The sequence below is a fragment of the Misgurnus anguillicaudatus genome, chromosome 22 (assembly GCF_027580225.2).
Source record: "Misgurnus anguillicaudatus chromosome 22, ASM2758022v2, whole genome shotgun sequence".
Lineage (NCBI taxonomy): Eukaryota > Metazoa > Chordata > Actinopteri > Cypriniformes > Cobitidae > Misgurnus > Misgurnus anguillicaudatus.
The window spans coordinates 35210098-35223415 of NC_073358.2; the positions used below are offsets into that span (position 1 = coordinate 35210098).

The 13318-nt window shown below is 38.0% G+C and overlaps 1 protein-coding gene across 1 annotated transcript; it reads right to left on the reverse strand.

Moving 5' to 3' along the window:
- Window positions 1-345: 345 nt before the first annotated feature.
- ncaph (non-SMC condensin I complex, subunit H) lies at window positions 346-11483 on the reverse strand. The gene is made up of 18 exons (XM_073861234.1): window positions 11331-11483; window positions 10743-10959; window positions 10571-10661; window positions 10401-10490; window positions 10205-10322; window positions 9418-9566; window positions 9061-9250; window positions 8879-8958; window positions 8524-8728; window positions 7881-8024; window positions 7337-7443; window positions 4303-4422; window positions 4062-4169; window positions 3847-3981; window positions 3649-3756; window positions 3419-3492; window positions 990-1065; window positions 346-839 (listed from the first exon to the last, which is right to left on the reverse strand). The coding sequence occupies exons 2-18, from the start codon at window positions 10952-10954 to the stop codon at window positions 780-782; spliced, it is 2067 nt and encodes a 688-aa protein (XP_073717335.1). The 5' UTR covers window positions 10955-10959; window positions 11331-11483; the 3' UTR covers window positions 346-779.
- Between the last annotated feature and the right edge of the window lie 1835 nt (window positions 11484-13318).

Sequence of the window (13318 nt, forward strand, 5' to 3'; positions counted from 1 at the left end):
GGGTCTGCTACTACTAATAGCATCCTCATGAGGGCGCTATATTCATGACGCACGCACCTGACAGGTAACAAAGCCAGGCTCCGTATCAACCCATCAACATTCTTTTCCGATGAAAGGACGTCAGAGTTAGTGACTTTAATTCGGTTAAACTAGTAGTTAAAAAAAACTCTGAAGACCTTAACCGTGTATTTAGACACTTTAATATTTGAAACACAATATTTAAGGAAGGTTTACAGACTCTGATGGACAAAAACTGACTCCACCTTATGGCCTCTGGCACAGAATGTATTCATAGTACCATTCACTAATTACATCATACTGGACACCAAAAACCTTACGCAGTGAAAAGGTTAAACAATTATGTTGGCTTTATTGATAAAATCATTTTATTTTTCCTCATATTAATTAAATAAAACTATAAAAAGTGACTGAGAAAAGCAATTTCAGTTTTACTTTTAATGAGGGCGGAGAAACAATCATGTCTACTAAAATAAGTGGCTCAAAACAGGATGATCTTGAAAATCTTGTTATTCATAGCTTTTACACAGCCAAGCATTTTCCTGACAATGACACACTTTTATCACATCTTTAAGATACACTGAACAATTCTGTTGAGGTTTCTGGTTTATTTTAACATGATCTAAAAACCATTTTCACTAGATAATTGGTTTTGAATGACATGTGGTTTACACATACAGTAAAAAAATACACACTATAAAAACATACTGGAATTATAATACAAATAAAGAAAAGATTTTGTAAAAAAGATTTATTCTTTTTCATTGGCCTTGTTTGATGATGATATCAGTCATGCTGTCAATCTTGTGCAGCTCCAAGTTCTGTTAATGGAAAAAAACAGCTTTTAGCTTTGACAAGAAATGTTATGACTGTGGTGATTAGATGCCAAATACAGCTTAATAAGTGGCAATGTGCTAATATTAAATCAATATAATATTATTATAATACAAACTCAAACCCAAAGTTTTCACCTTCTCATTAGCCAGGTGAAGAAGGGCCACAAAAGCAAGAGGGACTGAAAGATTTGTAGCCATGGTCGAAGGGAGTCTGGAAGAAAAAGAGAGAAATTACTTTTTTTGTATATACGTGAAAAATGTTAAAGGAATATTCCATTTTCTTAAAAGAAAAATCCAGATAATCTACTCACCACCATGTCATCCAAAATGTTGATGTCTTTCTTTGTTCAGTCGAGAAGAAATTATGTTTTTTGAGGAAAACATTGCAGGATTTTTCTCATTTTAATGGACTTTAATGGACACCAAGAATTAACACTTAACTCGACACGTGGCGGTTTTTTTCAGCGGAGTTTCGAAGGACTGTGGACGGTCCCAGGCGAGGCATGGGTGTCTTGTCTGGCAAGACGATTGTCATTTTTGACAAGAAAAATAACAAATATGCACTTTTAAAGCACAACTTCTCGTCTAGATCTGGTCGTGATGCGCCAGGTGACCCCACGCAATACGTCATGACGTCAAGAGGTCACAGAAGACGAACGCGAAACTCCGCCCCAGTGTTTACAAGTGTTGAGAAAGAGGACCCTTCCTACGTTGTTGTATGTCAACTGATACTAATTAATGTCTTTGTGTCAGTTTATTGTTTACAATGGTCCGCAAATGTGCGTTTTATATATGTAATACGTGACCTCCCTACGTCACTACGCATTTATGTTAGGTTGCGCTGGACCGGACCTAGACGAAAAGTTGTGGTTTAAGAGCATATTTTTTATTTTTCTTGTCAAAAATGACAATCGTTTTGCTAGATAAGACACTTATGCCTCGTTTGGGATTGTTTTCAAAAAATTCACATCTTAATGACAAAAGCGCGCCCGGACTCGGATTGATAAAAGTACAATGTGAGTGCGTGCATCAGGGCATGGTTTGGTTTGGATAATGTGAGTACACCCTTAATTAGTATCATTCCACATACAACAATGTCAGAAAGGTCGTCTTCCTCCACACTGGTAAACAATAGTGATGCACGATGTATCGGCCGCCGATATTCATCGGCCGATTTTTTATGAATTTGAAACCATCGGCATATCGGCAATAGTACGAGATAGGCCGATACAGATTGTTTATTAATTAACTGCATAAAGAAATCCATTATATGTAAAAAATGAGTTAATGTTGTTAATAAAATAAGTGCTGAATAGCAAAAACCACATTTGAAGGTTGTCATGCTGTCTTGTTATATTTGTTTTAGCTTAATTTGGGCCTCTCTTATTATGTTGGTCAGTTGAATGTTAATAAGGGGCTGTTTACACTTGGTATTAAGATGTGTTTTCATTGATCGGATCACAAGTGGACGAGAGAGACACATTACGTTTACACCAGGTATTTAAATCGTCTCTTTTGTCCACTTTCGACCGCTTCTGTCCTGTATACTGTGAGGGGGTGGTCTGTGAGACGGTGGACGCAAACTAATATTATGTCGGAGTCCACTGCTTGTTTAGCAAGTAAACATGATGCACAGAGTTTTGTACGTGTGTATGTAAGAGCTTTCTCTGAATTTTCAGCGCAAATGATGAAATAGGATCGCGCAACTTTCATACGCTTTCAAAACGAAACTACGGAGATCAGCCATTGATCAGTTTTATCAATGAAAGGCTAAAAATAGCACTGTTCACCGTATGTTCATGCCAGAAGTAAAAAAAAAAGACGTAAAACTTGTGTTTAAAACCTCAGATTAGATAAATGGGCGGAGAGAAGGCGGTCACGTGTGGCTGTTCGAACACATTCAATCACATGTGCGTTCCGCAACTCCAAAGCGATCCGATCGAAAGGGGTTTCGACTACCTCTGGATGTGGTTGAAAGTGGTCGAAAGTGGATGACCTCAAAACGTTTTGAACATCGTTTACACCTGGCATTAACGTTGTCCACTTGTGATCCGATCGAGGAAAACGCATGTTAGTGCCAAGTGTAAACAGCCTCTTAGATCCAATCCATGTTCAGTTCAAATAATTTGATGCAGAAATAAACTAGCTAATAGACCAACTGTATGGTATTGTATACAAGTGTTTAACATCGGTATCGGCCAGGAGTTGTCTGTTTAAATCGGTATCGGCCCAAAAAATCCTATAGGTGCATCCCTAGTAAACAATGGAGCGATAGTTTCGCAAACGTCAGGTGTGACCTTTCGACGCGATTACGTAATACATGATTACGTCACGTTGGCACATCATAAACTGCAAGTTTAAACTGCATTGAAACTGTAAACTGTTGAGGTCCACAAAAGTCCAATATATAGAGAAAAATCTTCTTGACTGAACAAAAAAGACAAACACCTTGGATGACATTGGGGTGAGTAAGTGATCAGATTTTTCTTTTTATAAAAAGTGGAATATTCCTTTAACAGTTGTCCCCCTATGTGCATGGACATTGACTTTTAACATAAAACTACCTTTGAACAAGGTTCCTAATAGACTCGCTAAATGATTTTTCACCAGGTACTTCCGTTGTCTCATTCTGCACCTCCTATAAATGGTGAAACAGACAGAAACAGGTTTGAAAATAAAAAACAAAAAGAAAACAGTTCTGCTAAATTGTTGCAGGATTCAGGATGTATTGATGTATGTAATTTTACATTTACATTTATGGTGAACATAATGCTCAGAACAAGAGATGACGAACCTTCGGTTTTTCTGGACTATCTGTTAGAAAACTCCACATGGAGGTCTTAAGCTTTTTCATGTCCATTGTCTTTGCTGTCTTGGCGTAGTTTATCTCAATAATGTTTACCTAAATGGAAAGATAAAATTAATTTAAAAAAGTGTTATATCCCAACTCCTATGAAAACAATGTTATAAAAACGATTAAAACTCATCTAACTTTGTGAGGCTCAGGGACAAGACAGTCGTCTCCATATGTAGAGATATCCTCGGTGTCCAGAGAGAAAGGGTTCGGTCTGTCTGTCTGAGAGTCATCAGATCCTGCAAATCCATCAGCATCCTCACTATCTCCTTCCTATTCACATAGACAGTAAACTGTTAGCATTCATTTTTATCAGTGCAAACATGACACATAAACCGTACGGTCTGGTATACCTGAAGAGCAGGACAGAAGTTGGCTGTGTCGTTGGGGTTATTGTAGTCGTACTCTCCTATTTCCTCCCCTAGCTCACCCGATAATCTCTTCTTACCCTCTGAACTGAGCTGGAGTGAGAATAACAAAAATAATATTGGAAATCTAACCACATAAATCTCATATACAGCCATAGTAGAATGTTTCTGCATATCGGGGCAAAATCAATAATGCCAAAGAAATGTTAAGTAGAAATTTACTTACTGTGTTGGAGGGTTTGAGGTTAAGTTGTGAAAGGTTACTAGGTGGATACTGGAAGTCTGCTGGAAGTGTGGTTTTCTTATTGCTGCTGTTCAGAGCAGACTTACTAATAGTGGTAGCTGCCTGAAAACAATAATTATATCATTGTGACAAAGTAATTGTTACTTTTGTTAGTTGGATACACAATTTTGTCTTCACAAAACAAATGCAACATCATTTAAACATGTACTGTTTACAAAATTAAAGTGATGTTAACTTTTACCCTCATTCATTACACACCCATGTTGTTTTGCTTCCTCTTTTCTTTTGCAAGTCACTTTAGATGAAATTGGTTACTTAATTATCAAATACTGTTTCACACATACCATTTTGTTACATTTTTTAGTGACCAAGCTCCAAAAATGATGGGGGTAATAAATTATAAAAGGCATCAAAAAGTCTAACAATTTTAAAAAGGAGTCTATTTGACAAAAACAGTTAAAGCTCCCATAACGCTGTTTCTGCGTATCTGATGACTTAAATCTGAAGTACCTTTGGAGTAGTATTACATCCTTCATATCTCCGAAGAGTCTTTAGTTTTATCAGGTTTATAAAAGACAGATTAGCTTTACCGATTCATTCCGATAATGTACGAAAACATTTGGAAGGAGGAGTTACAGGCTACAGGAGGAGCGAGTCACGAGTCATGCAACAGAGGTCCTGTCCCAAATGGCACACTCCGGACTTGTGGTCCTCCTCAGAGTCCACACTTTGATGACATCACGTAGTCCAGACTTTAGGGACCCTTAATGCGAGTCCACGTGGGTGCAACGGAGTCGTATTTTGGGACAGACTCGAGCGTCACACCGGAAATAGGTAGAGAAGTTGCCCGTCAGTGTGAGCTCCTCCCTTTCGTCGTCTGATTGGTCTGATTGCTCTTTCGCAAGGACTTCTGGGTTGGTAAAGTGCGCGAAGCCTGCTGCAGTGCGGGCTTCGCTGAAGACCGCATAAAGGGGGCAAAGGAGGCGCTGATGAGCACACTTCAAAGCGTAAAAATGACAGATGGGACACCCTACGGACTCGTGGACGAAGCGAGCACGCGCAATTTAAGGCCACGAGACCGAAAGTCCATATGAAGTGCGCCATTTGGGACAGGGCCAATGTTTAAAGGATTAGTCCATTTTCAAAAAAATAAATAAAAAAATCCAGATAATTTACTCACCACCATGTCATCCAAAATGTTAATGTCTTTCTTTGTTCAGTCAAGAAGAAATTATGTTTTTTGAGGAAAACATTCCAGGATTTTTCTCATTTTAATGGACCCCAACACTTAACAGTTTTAATGCAGTTTAAAATTGCAGTTTGAAAGGACTCTAAACGATCTCAAGCGAGGCATACGCGTCTTATATAGAAAAGGATTGTCATTTTTGGCTGTGTGATGAGCCAGTGCGTAATGTAATTGCATAATGACGTCGAAAGGTCCCGTGTTGCATATATGAAATGCACATTTGCGGACCATATTAAACAATAAACTGAGACAAAGACATTAATTAGTATCAAAAATCGAAACGGTCCTCTTTCTCTACACTGTAAAACACTGGGGCATAGTTTCAATAAGTCATCCGTGACCTCTTGACGTGATTATGTTTTACGTGAGGTCGCGCTGGCTCGTCACACGACCGGAGGGAGACGAGAAGTTGTGGTTTAAAAGTGCATATTTTTCATTTTTCTTGCCAAAAATGACAATTGTTTCATTAGATAAGACCCTTATGCCTCGTTTGAGATCGTTTAGAGTCCTTTGAAACTCCATTAAAACTCCATTAAAACTGTTAAGTGTTGGGGTCCATTAAAATGAGAAAAATCCTGTAATGTTTTCCTCAAAAAACACCATTTCCTCTTGACTGAAAAAAGAAAGACATCAACATGGTGGTGAGTAATTGATCTGGATTCTTTAAAGAAAATACATGTTCGTGTCATTTATATAATGTGCACGCGTGACGCGCCTATTTCCAAAATAACACAGAAGTCTTACTTAACGCATGCAACTCATGACCCGTTTGGGACTTTTAATGAAATTTAGTGTTAAACAAACACACACGCAAAAATCCGCTGCTAACAAGAATAAACAAACTATATCCATTGTTTCCATAATGGCTTACTTCTCCTTACATCCAAAAGCACACTTTTTGTGCCATTGTTGAGTCATTGTTTAGTCTTGATATAAAACAAAACGAAACTTACAACCTACAATACTCTGTATTGCTTCCAACTGCTTTTTTTTTGACACTTTGCCTATTTTCGGCATAAGGAAACCAACTCTTAAACTGTGTTAATAAGTCAGACTGCATAATACATCGTTGACCCCCCACTGCCTTAAGCTTACATAAATTAACAATTAATAATACTATAGCAAGTTGCATGGACTACGTAGTACATTTATGGTGTTTTTTAGGGATGCACCGATATGGAACTTTTGGCCGATACCGATAACTCTTTCTATTTGGGGGGCGATAACCGATATCTATAGGCAGATAAATATTCATATTATTTTCACAATGAAAAACTCGAAGACCGCGGACATCTTGTCTTTGCGCTAGACTAGCATACTCTTCTTAAGCCCGCAACACGTGTCATCTTCGTGCTATGTCACAGAAAGCACCAATCAAAACTCCACATGGCCAGCAACGAGCAAGTGAAGTGGTTCGACAAACCAAAATAATCCATCATTTATCGGCTTTCATTTAGCTATCAGACTGATAACCGATAATATTAAAAAATAAGCAGTTATCGGCCGATAACAATATGTCGGCCGATAAATCGTGCATCCCTCGTGTTTTTCTCAACACTGACATCCATAGTAGGAAAAACAAATCCTATGGAAGTCAATGGGTACCGTCAACTGTGTGCTTACAGTCATTGATCAAAATATATTCTTCTGCATTCAACAGAATAAAGAAACTCGTACAGGTTTAGAACAACATGAGTGTAAGTAAACGATGACATCATTTTCATTTTTGAGAATAAACCGAGTGGCATGAAAGAGGAAACAGTAACTTACTCTTGTTGTCCGAAAATAATTATGAAAGTGAATATCTTCTTTAAAATCAATAACCAGGGGATTTTTTGGCGCTCGCTTCCGAGGTTCTTTGTCTGGCTTGTGATCCTCTAGAAAGAATAAATTAAGAGAAATAAGTACAAGATATTGAACAGTTAAAGGCGGAGTCCATGATGTTTGAAAGCCAATGTTGATATTTGAAATCACCTAAACAAACACGCCCCTACCACAATAGAATCTGGACCTTCTGTTGATAGACCCGCCCCACACATACGCAACCCGGCATTTGATTTGATTTGATTGGCTATAAGTGTGTTTTGGTAGTCGGCCCGTCTCCTTCTCCAACGCGTTTTTCAAACATCGTGGACTCCGCCTTTAACAAGTTATCACTACAAAACAAACTACTTGCAGTACATATACACCTGAACACCGGGTTGTAAGATAAATATACTATTAGGTATGTTATGAAGTAAAACTGTAAAAAAAGTGTAATGTAAATTTTCATGTCCTATATTACTTTATCATTCAATGCTAATTCATGACGTACGTTTATGTCCTGGTTTAAAAAGCCAGTAGCCGGGTCCAACCCAAGAGGCCATTGTCCTGGGACTGAAGTATGAGTACTCTCTGGGCTGATCAGACAACTGCATACACATGGTGGCAATATCCACCTGACCAATAGGAATAACACCTCTGACACAATAAAAACATCACTGTGAATATGCATACAAACAAATTACAAAAAAAGATTGTACTTTTTTTTTCTGTAGAAGCAGAGACACAAAGCAAAACATATACTGGTAATGGGGCGGTCTCCCTTACTGGGCTAATCCTAGTCCCAAACTAAATGAATATTTAAGATGCCCAATTAAAAAAAAGCTTGCACTGCTATATCTTAACAGATATCAGTGCCATTGTTTTGTCATAAGATGCACACTAGTATTGTTTTTGTAAGATTTGTTTGTAAAAACTACTTAAATGTTCTAATATAAAGGCCTAGTACTGGATTAATGTAAACCCTGTCCAGGAAACTGCCCCATAATCTAGTTCTTAAATTAAGGTCTGGCATCATGGTGTTTAGAATAAGGATTGAGAAACACAACATTAAAGCGTGATGTGTTATACCATACCATAATTATTATTCATTATCTACAATTAAATTCAGTGCAATACATTTCATAAGTACTAACCTCGTCCTTTTTCAGGGCTCCTTAAACACGCATCTTTGTGTTCCTTATACTCCTCAGAGTCTCCTGGTCTGCCCTCATCTACGTCGGCATCAAAATGATCCCCAAAATCTGGACCATCGTCCTCCTCCGGCTCAATGTCGGCATTTACATCGAATGCATGCTCTCCTTGTTTCATCTTCTCAAGAAGCTGGTTGAGGTTTGTCGTCTATATTTACAATACATGACAAAAGTGAATAAACAAATCAAGATACCATGCACACAATACATCACATTTAATAAATGTGATATTTGTTATAACATCTCTTTAATGCCAGTGGGATGAGGCATTAAAAAGAACACTCAAAACTCGTCTTACTTGTTCAGGAGTCCATCTAGTAAAAGAGAAATCCTCTAAAGACGGACAGATGGGTTTTTCCTCAAGTGTCTTCAAATGAGCCGTGAGAACCAAAGACCGTTAATGGGACCACATGATCTATAGAAAACTTTAGACCAAAAAAACGTGACTCAGATTTGAGTGAAAGGTACAAGGCAGTTTACCTGTGAACGGCGAGGCAGGAACGTGCTGATGTGGCATCTGTACGGGAGACGGCTGTGACTTCAGTAGGGTCATATGTGAAGGAAAGCGCAGCTCACAGCGGCTGTCCTCACTGAATAACACAGAGAGGAACACACCTGCTGTGCTGTTCTCATCGAAGGAAGCAGCCATGCGCTGGAACATGGGGTCCACCTGCACAGACAATGGTTTAAATCATCCTGTAGAGTTTTATACAACCCTGAAAATGCTTGATAGCTCCTTACATACATGAAGTACGTGTTAACCTAACCATATATGAACTCAGAAATGCATGCAGGCCGTGAATTATGGTGTGCACATCTATCAGTCATACTACTCACCTCACACTTCATTTCAGATTCAGAGAGATTGATGTTACTGAGGTTCTGCTCCACGGTCTTCTTCTGAGGTCGTTTCTTAGGCTGCTTAGCGGCCACCTGCTCTCCCTGTCTGTCCTCATCCATCTCTGCCTCCTCATTGCCATCTTGACCTGGAACGAGATGAAATTTAGTAAAGTATTAATGTGCTGGTTGAATGTGACAATTCACCCTGTATCATTGGTCCTGACCCTCTCTGAACAAGCCAACATGCATTTCCACCCCGACAAGACACCGACCTTTCTACCGTCATAAGTAGTGATGCACCGATGTATCGGCCGCCGATATTTATCGGCCGATTTTTGATGAATTTGAAACCATCTGCATATCGGCAATAGCACGAAAAGCCGATACCGACTGTTTATTAATTAACTGCATAAAGAAATCCATTTTATGTAAAAAAGAGAGTTAATGTTGTTAATAAAATAAATGCTGAATAGCTAAAACCACCTTTGAAGGTTGTCATGCTGTCTTATTATATTTATTTTAGCTTAATTTGTGTCTCTCTTATTATGTTGGTCAGTTGAAATGTTAATTAGATCCAATCCATGTTCAGTAAAAATAATTTGATGCAGAAATAAACTAGCTAATAGACCAACTGTATAGTATTGTATACAAGTGTTTAATATCGGTATCGGCATCAGCCAGAAGTTGTCTGTTTAAATCGGCATCGGCACAAACAAATCCTATCGGTGCATCCCTAGTCGTAAGACTTTAGCACACCTGTGACTTGCCTTTGACATTACTTGACTCTCTTTTGGTTTGGTCTCTGAGCCCAACCCTCCCAGAACTCTGTAGGCGTCGGCATGGACCGCATCCACTCTCACAGCATAAATTTTTGTGCTAGCATCCAAGGTGCCCGCTGCCACCTGAATTAACACAATATAGGCGTTTACAACAATGCACGTAGACTTGTGGTGGTAAATACAAAACGAGTGTGTTTTAACCTTGAAGTTGAGCTCGGAGTCTTTCTGCTTCAGAATGTCTGCCATGTAATCGATGAGGTGCAGACCAAAGGCATTTTTTGTGGTAATTTTCTGAAAAGAGAAAGTTGCTGATGAATTATTTTCTTTTTTGCATTTCAGATTCATGCAGAACAAATGACACCTTAACTCACATTTTCAGTGGAGAGCTTGATGCAGGTTGAGTAATGTTCAGAGATCTGTGCGGATGACAGCTTAGGTACCGCGGCAGGAGTGCCTGCAGAACTGTGGAGAGAAAATAGGTATAGGTTGTACATTCTCTGTGCTTGCACCCATATACGATTAATACAAATACTTTTAACCTACCTGTGGGTACCGGCCTCGTGGATGGATGAATCAGTTAACCCATGAAGATCGATAACTTTAGACCTGCGTCTTTGACGTCTCTCTCGTTCATCATCGTTTCCCTGGATGTTGTCCAACAGAGGTGTGCTTGTCGCCGACAGAGCCGCTTTTTGTCCTATTGCTGGAGAGGACCACTGCCGTGGCCTCGAGTTCGGGGTACTAAATGCACTCATGGCGACTGTAAAGCAATATGCGTTTCATTATGCAACCACATATGATTTGTTTACAATACGCCATCAACTAAAGCCGGTTTTTAAAGCCGGCTAACGTTAATTGTAAACAATTTCAAATAACGCGAATTTAACTGGATAAAACGAGCAAATAGTGCGTCATCTAACGTTAACTATTTAACATTTTGTTAAAGCAAATGTTTATAGCCGAATAGCTTTTTGACCTAAACGTAAAACTCGGACATCCAAACATGTATTAGAAAACGCTAATGTTAGCTAACACGCTTATGAGAACGAAACAAACCAAACAACAAACTTTTGTTTTAGAAACTTGCCTCGGTGAACTAAAAAGAAACACAAACAAATAAAGTTGAATTACCTTCGCTGAATTGCTGATTTTTGATAAATAACCCCGTTAGCTGATGTTACGTCTTCTATCTGTTTAGACAACCATTTGAAAATTAGCGCCGAACGGTTACGCACGTGATCGGTGACGTCATACGCACTGACGTAAAGTCTGATCGCGCGTGAAAACCTTCAAAATTACTTCCAGAATAACATTGTTTTCGTAGTACAACGTGATTATAACTTGGTAAATTATTATATATTTATTGTATTATTAAATTAATTGTGTAAAAAATTATACATTATTATAAATGGATTGTTACAGTCTGAATCGTACTATCACGTTGCCATTAGAAATAGCTCTTTTTTTCATTTTTTTTATTTTGTGTATTAAGTAAGTAATATTGAATTAGTTTTCTTATCTTGAAATTGGTGAACACAGCAAACAACCTTTTCAAAGCGGAAGACTTTTAAAGCGAGAGAATTTCTTGTGTTCCACTAGATGGCAGTCAAGTAACAGAAAAATCTCCATTGTCCCATATTGTCATCAGTTCCTATGCTGGTAATTCAATCATTTGCTTTAACTAAGTTTAAAGGCAGGTAAAAACATACTGGCTCGCAAATAACATAATTCATAATCGTAATGTCTTTAAGTACTAGTCTTGTCCGTGAAATCATCTAGTTAATTTTTAAAAGATATTTTAAACCTGAATTTGTAAATCACATAATGCAATTTGTTGGCCCGTCCTTCCTGTTAAGACATTAATGAGAATTGCTAGTGTAAACACATACTGGTGGAGTGACCACAAGGGTTTCATTTAAAAGGACAGCTATGGCTGCAAATATAAAATAAGACTTTTATCTAAATCTTTTTATTGGAGTCACGCCAAGGTAAAAATCCTTTACACTATTATACAGCACAGTAGATGAAATAGATTTGTCTCCACATATAGCACCATGAGTTCTGCACTGGTAACAGGATGGATATAAGGTAAATGATTGCACTTAGACTGATGTATTTTATTTATATATATTTATTTATTTTTTAACAGGATTCCTAGCAGCAGGATTAAAGCAAACCATCCGCCAAAACTATAAAAAATAAATGAAAATCAAATAGGCAGAGGAGGAACCAAGTGTGCATGTGGTAATTTATCATTACCTATGGCTATGACATTTGTCCAAACATGCATGCATATGTAAAATATCAGTAAGGCCAACCAGTGGAACTATACATGATTGGCGTAGCAAATGCTCATAATGCACCTGTTTGTTTAAACTGGCCACATATGTTCATTTACACAAAAATGTGTTTAATCTGCCTAACCTTTTTCGTTTTTAATCATGTTGTGTTTGCAGATGCATTATCTCTATATTTTTGGGTGGTATATATGCTTTTATCATACTTTAACTATAAAATCAAATCAAATTCCAATGCAGAGCTATACTTCAACATTGGCTTTGGTGATAACAAAGCAAGTGCTTTTTGTGCCATAAAGACAAAACTTCTGCAGCCCTGCAGATAAAGAATCAAATTGATTTTATTTGAACTGTGAATAACTTGAGGAGAGAAGGTGTCTCAAGGTCGTTTCTTTCTGAGTCTGTCTGGTCAGCCTTGTGATTGACATATGTATGCAATATACTGCATGCCTTACAAAGCTTCATTTCTTCCTAATCCCTCAGGATGCAGACTGCTTATTATTTATTTGGCTTCTTCTGTGTGTGTTAACATTTTAAACAATGATCAATGATGAATAAATGATGATGATGAACATTAAATAAATCAACAAGTAAAACAAAAAGTTTTGAGTAGACTATTTTAATAAGTAGAGTAGCCCTCCAGATTATTTTATCCAATGTTTTAGCCCTTGCTCACAAAAACGTTGGAGACCACTGGCCTATATGTCCTCAGTGCCCATCATTGCATCACCATCACATGGCCCGGGACAAGGTTCATTATTATTCCCTCATTGATGACAACCCCAGAATAGGACTTCATGGTGCAGTAGGCCAAAAAAATCT